Source organism: Gobius niger (assembly GCF_951799975.1).
Source record: "Gobius niger genome assembly, chromosome: 6".
NCBI classification, from domain to species: domain Eukaryota; kingdom Metazoa; phylum Chordata; class Actinopteri; order Gobiiformes; family Gobiidae; genus Gobius; species Gobius niger.
In genome coordinates, this window is record NC_136857.1 from 40,499,697 (window position 1) to 40,520,039 (window position 20,343).

A 20,343-nucleotide genomic window follows, 5' to 3' on the forward strand; every position below is an offset into this window, starting at 1 on the left:
AGCTGGTCCAGTGTGCCACGACCAGGACGAAAACCGCATTGTTCCTCCTGGATCCGAGGTTCAACTATCGGCCGGATCCTCCTCTCCAGCACCCTGGAGTAGACCTTACCGGGGAGGCTGAGGAGGGTGATTCCTCTGTAATTGGAACACACCCTCCGATCCCCCTTCTTAAAGAGAGGGACCACCACCCCGGTCTGCCAATCCAGAGGCACTGTCCCCGACCGCCACGCGATGTTGCAGAGACGTGTCAGCCAAGACAGTCCTACAACATCCAGAGACTTAAGGTACTCAGGGCGAATCTCATCCACCCCCGGAGCCACCAAGGAGCTTTCTCACCACCTTGGTGACTTCAGCCCCGGTGATGGGCGAGCCCACCTCCGAGTCCTCAGCCTCGGCTTCCTCATTGGAAGACGTGATGGTGGGATTGAGGAGGTCCTCGAAGTACTCCTTCCACCGCCCGACGACATCCCCAGTCGAGGTCAGCAGCCCCCCACCCGCACTGTACACAGTGTTGGTGAAGCACTGCTTCCCCCTCCTGAGGCGCCGGATGGTTTGCCAGAATCTCTTCGAGGCCGACCGATAGTCTTCCTCCATGGCCTCCCCGAACTCCTCCCAGACACGAGTTTTTGCCTCCGCGACCGCACGAGCCGCAGCACGCTTGGCCTGCCGGTACCTCTCAGCTGCCTCAGGAGTCCCACAAGCCAACAAGGCCAGGTAGGACTCCTTCTTCAACTTGACGGCATCCCTTACTTCCGGGCGCCACCACCGGGTTCGGGGATTGCCGCCGCGACAGGCACCAGAGACCTTACGGCCACAACTACGAGCAGCCGCATCGACAATGGAGGAGGAGAACAGAGTCCACTCGGACTCCATGTCCCCCGCCTCCCCCGGAATCTGGGTGAAGCTCTTCCGGAGGTGGGAGTTGAAGACCCCACTGACAGAGGGATCCGCCAGACGTTCCCAGCAGACCCTCACAACATGCTTGGGCCTGCCAGGTCTGACCGGCTTCCTCCCCTGCCAGCGGATCCAGCTCACCACCAGGTGGTGATCGGTTGACAGCTCCGCCCCTCTCTTCACCCGAGTGTCCGAGACACGCGGCCGGAGGTCAGACGACACAACTACAAAGTCGATCATCGACCTCCTGCCTAGGGTGTCCTGGTGCCACGTGCACTTATGGACACCCTTGTGCTCGAACATGGTGTTCGTTATGGACAAACTGTGACTAGCACAGAAGTCCAATAACAGAACACCACTCGGGTTCAGATCGGGGAGGCCGTTCTTCCCAATCACCCCCTCCCAGGTCTCACTGTCGTTACCCACGTGGGCGTTGAAGTCCCCCAGCAGAACAATGGAGTCCCCAGTCGGAGCACTATCTAGTACCCCTCCCAGGGACTCCAAGAAGGCCGGGTACTCTGCACCGATGTTGGGCCCCTAGGCCGAGACAACGGTGAGAGACCTGTCCCCGACCCGGAGGCGTAGGGACGCGACCCTCTCGTCCACCGGGGTGAACTCCAACACGTGACGGCTGAGCTGGGGGGATATGAGCAAACCCACCCCAGCCCGCCGTCTCTCCCCGCGGGCAACTCCAGAAACATGGAGAGTCCAGCCTCTCTCTGAGCAGCTTCAAATATCAACAAGCAAAACAAAAGCTCAGCAAGAACTTACTGCTGCATGAAAACTTTAACATACATGTAACATACAGGTAACATACATGTAACATACATGTAACACACATGTAACACACATGTAACACACATGTAACATACATGTAACACACATGTAACACACATGTAACACACATGTAACACACATGTAACATACATGTAACACACATGTAACACACATGTAACACACATGTAACATACATGTAACATACATGTAACACACATGTAACACACATGTAACACACATGTAACATACATGTTTCCCGTCTCAGAGCCTGAAAGTTTCCCTGAATCTCGTTTAGACGTTTCTACAGAGTTTCTGACGTCTGGAACACAGAGCTCAGTGTTGGAGAGTAAACACACGTGTGACATAACTCACATACCTCACATTCTGCCCCCGCTCAAACAGCACACGGCAGAAGCGACGCACTAACACCTTACAGAAACTTACAGAAACTTACAGAAACTTACAGAAACTTACAGAAACTTACAGAAACTTACTGAAACTTACAGAAACTTACAGAAACTTACTGAAACTTACTGAAACTTACTGAAACTTACTGAAACTTACAGAAACTTACAGAAACTTACTGAAACTTACTGAAACTTACTGAAACTTACTGAAACTTACTGAAACTTACAGAAACTTACAGAAACTTACAGAAACTTACAGAAACTTACTGAAACTTACTGAAACTTACTGAAACTTACTGAAACTTACAGAAACTTACAGAAACTTACTGAAACTTACTGAAACTTACTGAAACTTACTGAAACTTACTGAAACTTACTGAAACTTACAGAAACTTACTGAAACTTACTGAAACTTACTGAAACTTACTGAAACTTACTGAAACTTACAGAAACTTACTGAAACTTACTGAAACTTACTGAAACTTACTGAAACTTACTGAAACTTACTGAAACTTACTGAAACTTACAGAAACTTACTGAAACTTACTGAAACTTACTGAAACTTACTGAAACTTACTGAAACTTACTGAAACTTACAGAAACTTACAGAAACTTACTGAAACTTACTGAATCAATCAATCAAAGTTTATTTCTATAGCACCTTACAACAACACAAGGAAGACCAAAGAGCTTCACAGAAAGATAAAACAATATTAAAAAATCAATCAATCAAATAAGTGCGATCTAAGTCTTAAAAGCTAGTTTGAAGAGATGTGTCTTCAATCTAGACTTAAAGAGGAGCAGCTCAGTGAGAACACGCAGACTGAGAACACGCAGACTGAGAACACGCAGACTGAGAACACGCAGACTGAGAACACGCAGACTGAGAACACGCAGACTGAGAACACGCAGACTGAGAACACGCAGACTGAGAACACGCAGACTGAGAACACGCAGACTGAGGGGCGGCTGTTCCACAACCCTGAAAGAACGATCGCCCACTGTTTGTCCCGGGACCTGGGCACGTCCAGAACCATCTGCTCAGAGACCGGAGACTCTGCTGATCAAACTCAGTCAGATATAAAGGAGCGAGACCATGAAGGGCTTTAAAAACAAACATTAACATTTTGAAATCAATCTGAAAACGGAGCGGGAGCCAGTGCAGGAGGAGAGGACGGGAGTGATGAGGCTGAGTCTGGATGAACCGGTGAGAAGACGAGCTGCTGCTTCTGTAACTGTAACCGGTGGAGTGACGAGTGTGGGAGGCCAGAGTCGAGAGCGCTGCAATAGTACAGGGGGGGCCAACTAGTCAGAGACCAAGAGCCGAAATTTTCAACCTTGATCCTGTGAAGAGCCACAAAGGCACCGACCATTAGCGAGACCCCGGGGCGGTGGTTTATTGTGATTAAATAGAATGTGACCGTTATATTTAATCACAATAAACTATAACTTTATGCCTTTTGCTTTTTTTAGTTCAATAATTGTGTTAGATTTAATGATTTTACTCCTCACCGAGATCGGAATACATGTTTATTAACTGAAATGTTGTGCTTTCTGCTCTGACAGAGACAGAATTAGATGTTTTGTTTTTTATTTAATGCTGGGGTGTGTTTGTATGTGGGGCCCTGCCCACTGAGCCCCCTCCTCTGACCCGCCCCTGCCCACTGAGCCCCCCCTCTGATCCGCCCCTGGCCTGTGCGCTCAGGGCCTGCAGCTCGGTCCTGACTGGACTGTGCAGAGAGAACGCACTCTCGGCTTCACAAAGTTCATAAACTTTAACCAGGAGCCTCTGGACGACTGAGAGTCTGTTTTACGTTGCATCTGTTACAGTTTCTGTCACATGTGAAAGAAAAGTCATGACTTTGTGTATTTCCGTGTTACGATGTCGAGCTTCGCATCACATGCTTCAAAAGAGCTCAGCTTTTTTCCATTTCCTAATTTAGATCTTTTTCTGTGAATATGACGCCAAATTACATCAAATAAAGAGCAGCTGATCAGAAACCTGAAAAGCAGAAGCTGATCCCAGAGCCATGATCTGCCTGTTGTTCAACCTACATCCCACTGTGAGTGAGGCTGCACGGGCACCTTTTACATAGTCTCGCCAACCAGACTCTGCGTCTTAAAGAGGGGGTGTTCTGCTTTTGTCAGTCCCACAGCACCAGTCTATATCACACTACAATGATGACCAAACCTTCTGTTGGTCTGTAAATGCAGTAAATTAGAATAACTGCCTTGTATAAAATTGCTCTTTCAAAATGGCCGTAGTGAATGTCTTGAAATAGGCCTCTGTCTCTTTAAGAACCTCTGAGCCTTTAGACACGCCCCCTCCACACGCTGTCTGTGGCATCACAACACTTTCTCCACAGTATTGAAACTACGATCGGTGCATTTTAATTTTTATTGTTGGAAAGGAGCTACTGTTTATCACTTTGTGAACAATGGCCACACAGGATATTATTTGGAGACGAACCTTCCACACCGGACGCTTGGAAGGGGCTCTTGCCTGAAAAATAACTGCTGTTTGGAGGCTCTCTCTTTGCATCTGCCCTATGGATCTCTAACTATACCCCCATGGACGACACCAGGATCTGCAGGAGCCCATACCATTCAAAGACGGACATTATCTGTGCAGGTGGACAATGGTTTTTCGAGGTTACCCGTTAGCTTGTTATAATCGACTACAGCTCATTGTTGATGAAAAGTCTGCAATAAACCACACATGTGTAAAGCCAGGCTCATTGTGTGATCATCGTAAAGGCTGCTTCGAGTAGTTGCTGCTTTGTTGACGTTATTTGTGCATAATATGCTGCCTGTTTTCAATGAATGTTGTGAAGGTGAAGGTTGTTAGCTTGTCGCGGCTAATAGTGCCTTAGCTCCGGGAGAAACCACTCGGCTATGACCCATTGTAGATGAAATGTGAGCAATAAACTTCCAAATCAACAAGGCAGGCTCCGTGTGTGATCACTGTTAAACGGTTCTTTATGTGTGTGGTGGTTTTATTGACTTTATTTGTGCATATTTCTCGTTTTCACGTGATGACTCGAGGTTTAGCTTAGCATTAGCTTTCTCCGGAGGCTCTGTGCATCATCAAGGCCCAGCGCAGAACCAGACACTGAAATAAGTGTTCCTGTCACGGGTTTTAATCCTGGGTGTTTCGGTAACAGAAACACTGATGTGTGTCTTTGTAAAAGTCTCAGAGCTGCTGTGGCTCCGGTTCACAACACATGAAGCTAAACCTCCATGATGACTGTTTACATCTTAGGGCTAGACACTGCGGGGAGGGGGTTCTGCTGAGGAGCAGTGGTTGGTTACTCGGCTGGTGACGAAAGGTCGGAGGCGTCTCCTGGAGGTCGAGGGCGTTTCCTGAAGGAATCAGGCGTTTTATCCCTAAAATAGCCGCCATCAGAGTTTTTACAGATTACTCAAAAATACGTGAATGTGCCAAGGCAACACTTCAGGCATGTTTTTAATGAGGGAATGACTTAATAACATGATGTAAAGCTTGAAAAAGTCGACTTTGCATAATACCCCCCTTTAAACATGGGAGATTAGTCTGGATGCCAGGCTACCTTTTACACCTTATACAGACTCTCATTCATGTGTGTAGAGAGGAAAAAGGGTCTGTAGGACGATGGTTGGATTTTTGGTCAAAGACTGTCACAGTTTATGGGAAATATTTACCAATTATTTTGCAAAGAGCCGCACTCTGATTGGCCAAGAGCCGCATGCGGCTCGAGAGCCGTATGTTCGCCACCCCTGCAATAGTCCAACCGAGAGCTGATGAACACGTGCGTCGCCTTCTCCAGGTCTTGGCCGAGAGAAAGGGTTTCACTTTGGTCAAAAGGCGCAGCTGGAAAAAACTGGCTTTGACAACAGCATTTATCTGTTGTTTAAAGTTCAGCCGCAGTCAGGTCCAGCATCACTGAAACGTAAACTCAGTGAAACTCAGGGTTATAGGGTTTAGGGTCAGGTTTAGGGTCAGGTTTAGGGTCAGGTTTAGGGTCAGGTTTAGGGTCAGGTTTAGGGTCAGGTTTAGGGTCAGGGTTAGGGTCAGGTTTAGGGTCTGGGTTATAGGGTTTAGGGTCAGGTTTAGGGTCAGGTTTAGGGTCAGGTTTAGGGTCAGGGTTATAGGGTTTAGGTTTTCCTGGTCGTTCGTACCTGAAGTTTGACTTGTCTTTCGCTCCAGGTGAAAGAGTCACGTGACCAGAACAAACCGGAGAAACGTCTGAAGCTGAAGATGTTTCTCCTGCAGCGTCGAGTCCCGGCTCTGAAGATGAAGATGTTTCTCCTGCAGCGTCGAGTCCCGGCTCTGAAGATGAAGATGTTTCTCCTGCAGCGTCGAGTCCCGGCTCTGAAGATGAAATAAATGTCTTTTCTTTCTTTTCCCAAACCCTTTCAGAACAAAGTGTCTCCGACTCGTCTGACGTGGCTCCAACAGAAACAGATCCATCCAAGTCCAGACTCGTCCAAAAGCTCACACACAGTTTCCCTCACACACACCTCCTCCTCTCAGCGCCGCAGGGCCAGAGCCACACCTCCACTCACCTCACAGGAGGAGCAGGAGGAGGAGGAGGAGGAGGAGGAGCTGGAGGAGGAGGAGCTGGAGGAGGAGCTGCAGGAGGAGCTGCAGGAGGAGGAGGAGCTGAAGCAGGAGGAGGAGCTACAGGAACAAACTCCTCCAGTCTAAACACGTCTGAGAGAAACAGCCTCTGTTTCATCACAAACTTTCACTAAAGGAGCCGCTCGTTTCCCTCAGTCGAGTTTCTGAGACTGAACTAAAGTCAAAGTCTTTAACCTCGGTCAACAACAAACAAACAAACAAACAAACAAACAAACAAACAAACAAACAACCAAACAAACAAACAAACAAACAAACAAACAAACAAACAAACAAACAAACAAACAAACAAACAAACAAACAAACGTGCCCTTCATTACGGGAAAAGGAGAAGTTTCAGATACTTTGGCATCATTTTAAACTCAGACTAATCTAAAGTAACACATCACAAAGGTCTGTCATGAGGTTTAGTCTGTTTCCCTTTAACCAGGGCCGTGCAGAGAGCTACAGGGGCCCTACACCCAACCCCCACCCCCCCGCGACCCCTGACAAACCGGCCGGTCCTGCTCCTCTTACAGTCTAATCACAATCACTTTTATCTCAAATCCATTTTATTTATTTTATACAAAAGTAAAAGGAGCTGTATAGGAGCTAAAATATAGATTTGGGGAAAGCCAACTGCTATTGTTTTTTCAGTTTATTAATACTATTTCTTGCCAGTATCTTTTGCTAGTAGGGTATTTTGTATGATGCCCCAGGCCACAAGGGTGTTAGCAGCGCCCCTGCAGAAACACAGACTTTCACACCTGTCCCCCTCACGTCTCGCTCACGTCTCGCTCACGTCTCGCTCACGTCTCGCTCACGTCTCGCTCACGTCTCGCTCACGTCTCGCTCACGTCTCGCTCACGTCTCGCTCACGTCTCGCTCACGTCTCGCTCACGTCTCGCTCACGTCTCCCTCATGTTCACAGGGCAGGTTCATTTCGGGTTTAATTTATTAATTTAAGCTAATAAGGCTTATTGGGACAAAGCCAACGATAAGGACCCTGGCACAGCTTTGGATACACAAAATATAATACAAATAAATAAAAGGTATGGAGGGAAAAGGGCCCTTCAGGGGCTGGAGCAAAAGGGGCTCAACCCCTGCTGCCTCCGCCTGCAGTGGCGCTGACGGCCTCCAGGGGCAGAGTCACTTCTGCTTTAATAAAGGGTCTGTTCATGAGCAGCAGCGTCACTGGAATGAGCTGCAGAGTCTGGAGTTTAGAACAAACACACAGTCTCGTCCTGGAACCAGCACAGTCTCTCCAGCTTTACCCAAATCTAACCTCTGGAAAAAAAGCGATAGATAAAAGGACAAAATGCAACAAAAAAAAGGCAAAAAGAGACAGAAAAGTGAGAGAAAAAGAGCTTTATCTGAGTTTTGTAGGTCTTAGCTTTCAAATGAGTCATGACACCGACTGAGACCTTTTAGATTTGGGTAAAGCTGACCTGGTTAAGGCAGAGGTTAAACAATAACACGTTAATAACACGGTCATAAATAAATGCTTTACCTTCAGCCGCGGCTCTGACTCTGACTCCGACTCGTCCAGACCAGGGTAAAGATGAGGCTGATGCTGCTGCGCTGTGATTGGAGGAGAGCAGAGTCAGGCCCCGCCCCCCACACACACGCGCTCAGTGTGGAGTTTGTGGCGTGAGGGCGCCCTCTGCTGGAGGAACAGGCCCAGCACTGACTCTGACATTACTCATTTACAGAATACTTAGATATTTTCTCTTTCTGATCGTTTAAAATCCTCAAAAACACTTTCCTTAAAAGATCTGAGTCGTCGAGTTCGAGTGAGAAAGAAATGAATCAGGAGAATTTTCTCTTTTTGACCTTTTACTCGTGTTTCTCTGTTTATGAAAGAGCTTTTTATAATAATAATGACTTTATATGATATTATTATAAATAAATCTGGATCCGCACACGGTGGCGCAGGGGCCATATGTCAGTTCTGGACAGAGGGGCCACCAGTCCCACCTCAACCGAGCTTTACCCAAATCTAAAAGCTAAAAAGAAAAGCATCAAAATCAGCGTCAAAAAAGAGGATGAAAAGAAAACAAAAATGTGCCGGAAAAGCAACACAAAAAGTGACGAATAATGTGATGAAAAGTCAACAAAAACACGACAACAAAGCAAGGAAAAAAGCAAAGAAAAATGTGACAAAAACACAATAAAAAGCCACAAAAAAGTAATGAAAAAAACAACAAAAATATGACAAGATGTTGCAATCACTTTTTCAGGCCTTAGCTTTCAAATGAGCCATTACAGTGTTGCTCTCCAGTCGAGAAGCTTTTAGTTTTGGGTAAAGCCGAACTGGAGGAAATGCGCTCCAGGCTTGGGCCGGCTGGTCCCAGTCCGCCCCTGCGGTGGCACAGTGGTTAGCTCTCACACCTGGACGTTCAGTGGAGTTTGTTTCCCCGTGTCTGTCCCGACCACTAAAACATGTACAATAGGTGAACCCTGCTCGTACATTGATCAGCCCTTGGACCTGATCAGGCGGATCTGCACGTGTTTGTCTGGGACACATCGTCTCGTCCTCACAAATAAAACTTTTTGTTTTGTTCCACATTTGTGCAAAAAATATAAATATGAGGTTTATTTAAAGTTCCTCTTAATAAACAGGTCAAATCAACCTAATCACAGGCCAGTCTGAACCGGCCCAGGTTTGATCTGAACTCAATTCTTTACAAAACTTGATTATTTTACTCATGACACAATGAATGACACAAGGAGCTCTGCTGTCCGGGGCTTTATGCCCCTGGTCGGGTCTCCCAGGGCAAACAGGTCCGAGGTGACGGGTCAGACGAAGAGCAGCTCACAAGACTCTTATGGACAATGAAAGAGCAAGGACAGTGACGTTGCCCGGCATGGCGCAGCCGGGGCCCCACCCTGGAGCCAGGCCTGGGGTTGGGGCCCGAACGCGAGCGTCTGGTGGTCGGGCATCTGCCCACGGGGCTGGGGACTCGGGGGTGGGCTCGCCCATCACCGGGGCTGAAGTCACCGAGGTGGTGAGAAAGCTCCTCGGTGTCTCCGGGGGTGGATGAGATTCGCCCTGAGTACCTTAAGTCTCTGGATGTTGTAGGACTGTCTTGGCTGACACGTCTCTGCAACATCGCGTGGCGGTCGGGGACAGCGCCCCTGGATTGGCAGACCGGGGTGGTGGTCCCTCTCTTTAAGAAGGGGGATCGGAGGGTGTGTTCCAATTACAGAGGGATCACCCTCCTTAGCCTCCCCGGTAAGGTCTACTCCAGGGTGCTGGAGAGGAGGATCCGGCCGATAGTCGAACCTCGGATCCAGGAGGAACAATGCGGTTTTCGTCCTGGTCGTGGCACACTGGACCAACTCTATACCCTCCATCGGGTACTCGAGGGTTCGTGGGAGTTCGCCCAACCCGTCCACATGTGTTTTGTGGATCTGGAGAAAGCGTTCGACCGCGTCCCTCGTGGTGCCCTGTGGGGGGTGCTCCGGGAGTATGGGGTCCGGGGCCCTCGTGGTTCATTGCCGGCAGTAAGTCAGACCTGTTCCCGGTGCGTGTTGGTCTCCTCAGGGGCCGGAGGGGCTGGAGGGCGTCCGGTCTGGGAGCCTCAGAGTCTCATCTCTGCTGTTTGCGGATGATGTTGTTCTGATGGACCTTCAGCTGCTCTGGGGCGGTTTGTAGCCGAGTGTGTAGCGGCCGGGATGAGGATCAGCACCTCCAAATCTGAGGCCATGGTTCTCCTTCCCCTCTACAGGTCGGTGGGGAGTCCTTACCTCAAGTGGAGGAGTTCAAGTATCTCGAGGTCTTGTTCTCAGTGAGGGACGGATGGAGCGTGAGATGGACAGACGGATCAGTGCGGCGTCAGCAGTGATGCGGTCGCTGTATCGGTCTGTCGTGGTGAAGAGGGAGCTGAGTCGACCCCGCCCTCACCTATGGTCATGTGATCCTCACCTATGGTCATGTGATCCTCACCTATGGTCATGTGATCCTCACCTATGGTCATGTGATCCTCACCTATGGTCATGAGATTTAGGTAATGACCGAAAGGACAAGATCGCGAATACAAGCGGCCGAAATGAGTTTCCTTCGCAGGGTGGCTGGGGGGAGGAGCTCAGTTACCCGGGAGGAGCTCGGAGTCTTTCCCGCCTAAATAAATGAATAAATGAAACCGAGACATTAAAGTGGTTTCTAGGAGTTTATTCTAAGTTCATGATCGGAGCGCCCCCTAGAGCCCGAACCACAGCAGAAAAAATAAAACATTTACATTTGACTTTTTTTAGTTTTTACATCAAATAAAAAGCTTTGAGCCCCAGAAAAAACGGGGCGTAAAATATGTTACATCTGCGTCGCTAAAACGGTAAAAACTCCAAAACTTTACAAAACTGTTTCTAAAAACTGTCACTTCTTCTGCTGCAGGAACGTCATGTTCACGGGCCGACGCACGTGCGGCAGGAGCGGGAAGCTGCCAGCGGAGGGCGCCATTGAGCCTGCGGAGAAACGAGAAAGAGCAGTCATAAACCAGCCACAGGAGGCGCCATCGAGCCTGCGGAGAAACGAGAAAGAGCAGTCATAAACCAGCCACAGGAGGCGCCATCGAGCCTGCGGAGAAACGAGAGAGAGCAGTCATAAAGGAGCCACAGGAGGCGCCATCGAGCCTGAGGAGAAACGAGAAAGAGCAGTCATAAACCAGCCACAGGAGGCGCCATCGAGCCTGCGGAGAAACGAGAAACATCAGTCATAAACCAGCCACAGGAGGCGCCATCGAGCCTGCGGAGAAACGACAAAGAGAAGTCATAAACCAGCCACAGGAGGCGCCATCGAGCCTGCGGAGAAACGAGAGAGAGCAGTCATAAAGGAGCCACAGGAGGCGCCATCGAGCCTGCGGAGAAACGAGAAACATCAGTCATAAACCAGCCACAGGAGGCGCCATCGAGCCTGCGGAGAAACGAGAGAGAGCAGTCATAAAGGAGCCACAGGAGGCGCCATCGAGCCTGCGGAGAAACGAGAGAGAGCAGTCATAAAGGAGCCACAGGAGGCGCCATCGAGCCTGCGGAGAAACGAGAAAGAGCAGTCATAAACCAGCCACAGGAGGCGCCATCGAGCCTGAGGAGAGACGAGAGAGAGCAGTCATAAAGGAGCCACAGGAGGCGCCATCGAGCCTGAGGAGAAACGAGAGAGAGCAGTCATAAAGGAGCCACAGGAGGCGCCATCGAGCCTGAGGAGAAACGAGAGAGAGCAGTCATAAAGGAGCCACAGGAGGCGCCATCGAGCCTGAGGAGAGACGAGAAACATCCGTCATAAACCAGCCACAGGAGGCGCCATCGAGCCTGAGGAGAGACGAGAAACATCCGTCATAAACCAGCCACAGGAGGCGCCATCGAGCCTGCGGAGAAACGAGAGAGAGCAGTCATAAACCAGCCACAGGAGGCGCCATCGAGCCTGAGGAGAGACGAGAAAGAGCAGTCATAAAGGAGCCACAGGAGGCGCCATCGAGCCTGAGGAGAGACGAGAAACATCAGTCATAAACCAGCCACAGGAGGCGCCATCGAGCCTGCGGAGAAACGAGAGAGAGCAGTCATAAAGGAGCCACAGGAGGCGCCATCGAGCCTGAGGAGAAACGAGAAAGAGCAGTCATAAACCAGCCACAGGAGGCGCCATCGAGCCTGCGGAGAGACGAGAAAGAGCAGTCATAAACCAGCCACAGGGGGCGCCATCGAGCCTGAGGAGAAACGAGAAACATCAGTCATAAACCAGCCACAGGGGGCGCCATCGAGCCTGAGGAGAAACGAGAAAGAGCAGTCATAAACCAGCCACAGGAGGCGCCATCGAGCCTGAGGAGAGACGAGAAAGAGAAGTCATAAAGGAGCCACAGGAGGCGCCATCGAGCCTGCGGAGAAACGAGAGAGAGCAGTCATAAACCAGCCACAGGAGGCGCCATCGAGCCTGCGGAGAAACGAGAAAGAGAAGTCATAAAGGAGCCACAGGAGGCGCCATCGAGCCTGCGGAGAAACGAGAAAGAGAAGTCATAAACCAGCCACAGGAGGCGCCATCGAGCCTGAGGAGAAACGAGAAACATCAGTCATAAAGGAGCCACAGGGGGCGCCATCGAGCCTGCGGAGAGACGAGAGAGAGCAGTCATAAACCAGCCACAGGAGGCGCCATCGAGCCTGAGGAGAAACGAGAAAGAGAAGTCATAAAGGAGCCACAGGAGGCGCCATCGAGCCTGAGGAGAGACGAGAAAGAGCAGTCATAAAGGAGCCACAGGGGGCGCCATCGAGCCTGAGGAGAGACGAGAAAGAGCAGTCATAAACCAGCCACAGGAGGCGCCATCGAGCCTGAGGAGAGACGAGAAACATCAGTCATAAACCAGCCACAGGAGGCGCCATCGAGCCTGAGGAGAAACGAGAAACATCAGTCATAAACCAGCCACAGGAGGCGCCATCGAGCCTGAGGAGAAACGAGAAACATCAGTCATAATAGAGCCACAGGAGGCGCCATCGAGCCTGCGGAGAAACGAGAAACATCAGTCATAAACCAGCCACAGGGGGCGCCATCGAGCCTGAGGAGAGACGAGAAACATCAGTCATAAACCAGCCACATGAGGCGCCATCGAGCCTGAGGAGAAACGAGAAAGAGCAGTCATAAACCAGCCACAGGAGGCGCCATCGAGCCTGAGGAGAGACGAGAAACATCAGTCATAAACCAGCCACATGAGGCGCCATCGAGCCTGAGGAGAAACGAGAAAGAGCAGTCATAAAGGAGCCACAGGAGGCGCCATCGAGCCTGCGGAGAGACGAGAAACATCAGTCATAAACCAGCCACAGGAGGCGCCATCGAGCCTGCGGAGAAACGAGAAAGAGCAGTCATAAACCAGCCACAGGAGGCGCCATCGAGCCTGCGGAGAAACGAGAAAGAGCAGTCATAAACCAGCCACAGGAGGCGCCATCGAGCCTGAGGAGAGACGAGAAACATCAGTCATAAACCAGCCACATGAGGCGCCATCGAGCCTGAGGAGAAACGAGAAAGAGCAGTCATAAACCAGCCACAGGAGGCGCCATCGAGCCTGAGGAGAGACGAGAAACAGCAGTCATAAAGGAGCCACATGAGGCGCCATCGAGCCTGAGGAGAAACGAGAAAGAGCAGTCATAAACCAGCCACAGGAGGCGCCATCGAGCCTGCGGAGAAACGAGAAAGAGCAGTCATAAAGGAGCCACAGGAGGCGCCATCGAGCCTGCGGAGAGACGAGAAACATCAGTCATAAAGGAGCCACAGGGGGCGCCATCGAGCCTGAGGAGAGACGAGAAAGAGCAGTCATAAAGGAGCCACAGGAGGCGCCATCGAGCCTGAGGAGAGACGAGAAACATCAGTCATAAAGGAGCCACAGGAGGCGCCATCGAGCCTGCGGAGAAACGACAAAGAGCAGTCATAAACCAGCCAGAGGAGGCGCCATCGAGCCTGAGGAGAGACGAGAAACATCAGTCATAAAGGAGCCACAGGAGGCGCCATCGAGCCTGAGGAGAGACGAGAGAGAGCAGTCATAAACCAGCCAGAGGAGGCGCCATCGAGCCTGAGGAGAGACGAGAAAGAGCAGTCATAAACCAGCCACAGGAGGCGCCATCGAGCCTGAGGAGAGACGAGAAAGAGCAGTCATAAACCAGCCACAGGAGGCGCCATCGAGCCTGAGGAGAAACGAGAAAGAGCAGTCATAAAGGAGCCACAGGAGGCGCCATCGAGCCTGAGGAGAGACGAGAAACATCAGTCATAAACCAGCCACAGGAGGCGCCATCGAGCCTGCGGAGAGACGAGAAAGAGAAGTCATAAACCAGCCACAGGAGGCGCCATCGAGCCTGCGGAGAAACGAGAGAGAGCAGTCATAAACCAGCCACAGGAGGCGCCATCGAGCCTGAGGAGAGACGAGAAACATCAGTCATAAAGGAGCCACAGGAGGCGCCATCGAGCCTGAGGAGAGACGAGAAAGAGCAGTCATAAACAAGCCACAGGAGGCGCCATCGAGCCTGCGGAGAAACGAGAGAGAGCAGTCATAAACCAGCCACAGGAGGCGCCATCGAGCCTGAGGAGAGACGAGAAACATCAGTCATAAAGGAGCCACAGGAGGCGCCATCGAGCCTGAGGAGAGACGAGAAAGAGCAGTCATAAACAAGCCACAGGAGGCGCCATCGAGCCTGAGGAGAGACGAGAAAGAGAAGTCATAAACCAGCCACAGGAGGCGCCATCGAGCCTGAGGAGAAACGAGAGAGAGAAGTCATAAAGGAGCCACAGGGGGCGCCATCGAGCCTGAGGAGAAACGAGAAACATCAGTCATAAAGCAGCCACAGGAGGCGCCATCGAGCCTGAGGAGAGACGAGAACATGACGATGCTGCCCTGTGTGAGGCTCTCTCTCGTCCAGCTGAAGCCGTACCTTGTTGGTGAAACCCTGGGGAGTTGTGGACGTAAGGGTGCGGTACCGGGAACCTCCAGGAGGGGGAGTACTGCGGCGGTTTGGGGTGCTCCCACAGACGAGGGACAGGGGGCGCCACAACCGGAGCGGAGGGCAAGGAGTCTGCGGACAGAGGGCAAACTGAGGTCTGAAAGGGTCAGGAAACATGAACATGTTCTGTTTTAAACAAAATGGCCGACTACAGATCCACCACTACAGATCCACCACTACAGATCCACCACTACAGATCCACCACTACAGATCCACCACTACAGATCCACCACTACAGATCCACCACTACAGATCCAACACTACAGATCCATCACTACAGATCCACCACTACAGATCCACCACTACAGATCCAGGACTACAGATCCACCTCTACAGATCCACCACTACAGATCCACCACTACAGATCCACCACTACAGATCCACCACTACAGATCCATCACTACAGATCCATCACTACAGATCCACCTCTACAGATCCACCACTACAGATCCAGGACTACAGATCCACCACTACAGATCCATCACTACAGATCCACCTCTACAGATCCACCTCTACAGATCCATCACTACAGATCCACCTCTACAGATCCACCACTACAGATCCAGGACTACAGATCCAGGACTACAGATCCACCACTACAGATCCACCACTACAGATCCACCACTACAGATCCACCACTACAGATCCAACACTACAGATCCACCACTACAGATCCACCACTACAGATCCAGGACTACAGATCCAGGACTACAGATCCACCACTACAGATCCACCACTACAGATCCACCACTACAGATCCACCACTACAGATCCACCACTAGAGATCCAGGACTACAGATCCAGGACTACAGATCCAGGACTACAGATCCAGGACTACAGATCCAGGACTACAGATCCATCACTACAGATCCACCACTACAGATCCAACACTACAGATCCACCACTACAGATCCAGGACTACAGATCCAGGACTACAGATCCAGGACTACAGATCCACCACTACAGATCCACCACTACAGATCCACCACTACAGATCCAGGACTACAGATCCAGGACTACAGATCCACCACTACAGATCCACCACTACAGATCCACCACTACAGATCCAGGACTACAGATCCACCTCTACAGATCCAGGACTACAGATCCACCACTACAGATCCAGGACTACAGATCCATCACTACAGATCCATCACTACAGATCCACCACTACAGATCCAGGACTACAGATCCACCACTACAGATCCACCACTACAGATCCACCACTACAGATCCACCACTACAGATCCACCACTACAGATCCACCACTACAGATCCACCACTACAGATCCACCACTACAGATCCACCACTACAGATCCACCACTACAGATCCACCACTACAGATCCATCACTACAGATCCACCACTACAGATCCATCACTACAGATCCATCACTACAGATCCATCACTACAGATCCATCACTACAGATCCACCACTACAGATCCACCACTACAGATCCACCACTACAGATCCACCTCTACAGATCCACCTCTACAGATCCACCACTACAGATCCACCACTACAGATCCATCACTACAGATCCAGGACTACAGATCTATGGCTACTGTGTATGGTGTCTGTATGTACAAGTTACCTGTGGTCCCATGTATGTGTGTGGTACCAGTATGTGTGTGGTCTCCTGTATATATTACCTGTGGTCCCCTGCGGTCCCGCCGCCCGGGGTCCCGCGGAGGCGAAGATGATGCTGGGGTCGTTGAGGGCGAGTTTGAACTGACCCTGGGTCCACGGGGGCGGGGCCAGACTCAGAGCGGGCGGGAACCCCAACAGCGCCACCTGCTGGAGGGGCGGAGCTTTGAAGGCCTGAGGGGAGGAGCTCAGAGGCAGCGAGGGCGGAGTCTGACGGCTGTCCGACTGAAACCACAGACAAGTCAAACCAGGCCAGAGGCTGAAAGACCAGCTCCATGTCACCCCTTCACCTGCCCCACATCTGCAAACAGAGGAGCTACTCACACACTCGGAGCTGGTCCTGGTCCGGGAGTCTGGGCTGAGTCCTCCTTTAGTCACGCTGAAGTCCTGGGAGCTCCTCTGGACCAGGTGTCCTGCAGAGACTCAGGTCAGGTCTGACTCATGTGTACACATACTGTGGTCTCACTCACCCTGTGGTCTGAGTCTCTCTCACCCTGTGGTCCAGGTCTCACTCACCCTGTGGTCTGAGTCTCTCTCACCCTGTGGTCCAGGTCTCACTCACCCTGTGGTCTGAGTCTCTCTCACCCTGTGGTCCAGGTCTCACTCACCCTGTGGTCTGAGTCTCTCTCACCCTGTGGTCCAGGTCTCACTCACCCTGTGGTCCAGGTCTCACTCACCCTGTGGTCCAGGCGTGGTCCGGGTCTTGAGGTGGCGGTACTCGGGACAGTCTCGTCGGACGTGTCCTGTGTCTCCGCACTGAAAACATCGTCTCTGCTCCTCCTCACGAGGCTCCTCCACCACCTCCCCCTCCTTCTTCTTCACTCTGTACACCCGAAAGGTCACAGCGTTAAACTACTGACCACCTGAAAGGTCGCAGCGTTAACCCACTGTACACCCGAAAGGTCACAGTGTTAAACTACTGATCACCTGAAAGGTCACAGTGTTAACCTACTTAGCATTATAAACATGATTGTGAAGGTGGTCAAGGTGGTAAAGTGACACTAGTTTGAAGTTGTATAGAGGCAAAGCTGCTCATTACACACGTTAAAGCCTCCCTTCATAACAGTTTAAACGTCTGAAAGGTGGTTTAAAGGTCTGAAACAGTAGTGTAAGCGCCCGCACCGCCGTCTCTTGGGGCAGTCCTTCATGTAGTGCCCGATCTTCCCGCAGATTCGGCAGCAGCGATCGTTGGGCGCCAGCTCTCCGTCCGTCAGAACCTTCGAGTCGAAGAAATAATCCTGGAAAAGAGAAAAGACTTTGACACCTGAAGGCTCCTGTTTCAGGGTGAGGATCTGGGACGTACCACCTCCGTCCCGGGCGGGGGGTAGAACGGCGTCCCGAACAGTTTCCTGCCGTTGATAAACGCCTTCATGATGAAGTTCGTCACTGAAACAGGACAGAGTTCAGAGGGGTCAGAGGTCAGGGGTCAGAGACGGTCAAGCAGAAACAAACAGGTCAGTGTGTCCTCACTTTTACGAGAGACTCCGGCTCCGAGGTTATGGTTCAAGTCAAACGGATCTGAAGCAGAAAATCACAAAATCAATCAATCAGAAAATACTAATACTAAATTAACTTCAATATTTCACACAGTCACCACACATTCTCAAAGCCCTGTTCATATTCTGCACTACACGCGTCCTCCCTGATGCCTCCCTGATGCCTCCCTGACGCCCTCTCAGTGTCCCTCAGGTACCCCTGACGCCCTCCTGACGCCCTCCCTCTGTCCCTGATGCCTCCCTGATGCCTCCCTGATGCCTCCCGGTGTCCCTGATGCCTCTCAGTGTCCCTGATGCCTCCCTGATGCCCCCCTGATGCCTCTCAGTGTCCCTGATGCCTCTCAGTGTCCCTGATGCCTCCCTGATGCCTCCCTGATGCCTCCCTGATGCCTCCCTGATGCCTCCCTGACGCCTCCCTGACGCCCTCCTCACCCTCGATGGCGATGCCCTCCCTGTGTCCCTGATGCCTCCCTGATGCCTCCCTGATGCCTCCCGGTGTCCCTGATGCCTCTCAGTGTCCCTGATGCCTCTCAGTGTCCCTGATGCCTCCCTGATGCCTCCCTGATGCCTCCCTGTCTCCCTGATGCCTCTCAGTGTCCCTGATGCCTCTCAGTGTCCCTGATGCCTCTCAGTGTCCCTGATGCCTCTCAGTGTCCCTGATGCCTCTCAGTGTCCCTGATGCCTCTCAGTGTCCCTGATGCCTCCCTGATGCCTCCCTGATGCCTCCCTGATGCCTCCCTGATGCCTCCCTGATGCCTCCCTGTCTCCCTGATGCCTCTCAGTGTCCCTGATGCCTCTCAGTGTCCCTGATGCCTCTCAGTGTCCCTGATGCCTCTCAGTGTCCCTGATGCCTCTCAGTGTCCCTGATGCCTCCCTGATGCCTCCCTGATGCCTCCCTGTCTCCCTGATGCCTCTCAGTGTCCCTGATGCCTCTCAGTGTCCCTGATGCCTCCCTGTCTCCCTGATGCCTCTCAGTGTCCCTGATGCCTCTCAGTGTCCCTGATGCCCTCTCAGTGTCCCTGATGCCTCTCAGTGTCCCTGATGCCCTCTCAGTGTCCCTGATGCCTCTCAGTGTCCCTGATGCCTCTCAGTGTCCCTGATGCCTCCCTGACGCCCTCCCTGACGCCTCCCTGTCTCCCTGATGCCTCCCTGATGTCTCCCTGATGCCTCCCTGATGCCTCCCTGTCTCCCTGACGCCTCCCTGTCTCCCTGATGCCTCCCTGATGCCCTCCCTGACGCCTCCCTGATGCCCTACCTGATGCCTCCCTGATGTCTCCCTGATGCCTCCCTGATGCCTCCCTGTCTCCCTGACGCCTCCCTGTCTCCCTGATGCCTCCCTGATGCCCTCCCTGACGCCTCCCTGATGCCCTACCTGATGCCTCCCTGATGCCTCCCTGTCTCCCTGATGCCTCTCAGTGTCCCTGATGCCTCTCAGTGTCCCTGATGCCTCTCAGTGTCCCTGATGCCTCTCAGTGTCCCTGATGCCTCCCTGATGCCTCCCTGACGCCCTCCCTGATGCCTCCCTGATGCCTCCCTGATGCCTCCCTGACGCCCTCCCTGACGCCCTCCCTGACGCCTCCCTGTCTCCCTGATGCCTCCCTGATGCCCTCCCTGACGCCTCCCTGATGCCCTACCTGATGCCTCCCTGTCTCCCTGATGCCTCTCAGTGTCCCTGATGCCTCTCAGTGTCCCTGATGCCTCTCAGTGTCCCTGATGCCTCTCAGTGTCCCTGATGCCTCCCTGATGCCTCCCTGATGCCTCCCTGATGCCTCCCTGACGCCCTCCCTGATGCCTCCCTGACGCCCTCCCTGACGCCTCCCTGTCTCCCTGATGCCTCCCTGATGTCTCCCTGATGCCTCCCTGACGCCCTCCCTGATGCCTCCCTGATGCCTCCCTGACGCCCTCCCTGACGCCTCCCTGTCTCCCTGATGCCTCCCTGTCTCCCTGACGCCTCCCTGTCTCCCTGATGCCTCCCTGATGTCTCCCTGATGTCTCCCTGATGTCTCCCTGATGCCTCCCTGATGCCTCCCTGATGCCTCCCTGATGCCTCCCTGATGC

The 20,343-nt window shown here is 52.0% G+C and overlaps 1 protein-coding gene across 1 annotated transcript in view; it reads right to left on the minus strand.

Moving 5' to 3' along the window:
• Positions 1-10,842: 10,842 nt before the first annotated feature.
• Positions 10,843-20,343, minus strand: part of tut4 (terminal uridylyl transferase 4) — a 37,403-nt gene continuing 27,902 nt past the window's right edge. Inside the window, exons 23-30 of the mRNA XM_079557800.1 lie at positions 18,260-18,307; positions 18,093-18,175; positions 17,912-18,027; positions 17,467-17,612; positions 17,114-17,202; positions 16,795-17,014; positions 15,073-15,213; positions 10,843-11,139 (exon numbers count right to left, since the gene is read on the minus strand). Of these exons, the coding sequence (XP_079413926.1) occupies positions 11,051-11,139; positions 15,073-15,213; positions 16,795-17,014; positions 17,114-17,202; positions 17,467-17,612; positions 17,912-18,027; positions 18,093-18,175; positions 18,260-18,307 (932 nt within the window). The 3' untranslated portion in view covers positions 10,843-11,050. The remainder of the gene's footprint in view (positions 11,140-15,072; positions 15,214-16,794; positions 17,015-17,113; positions 17,203-17,466; positions 17,613-17,911; positions 18,028-18,092; positions 18,176-18,259; positions 18,308-20,343) is intronic.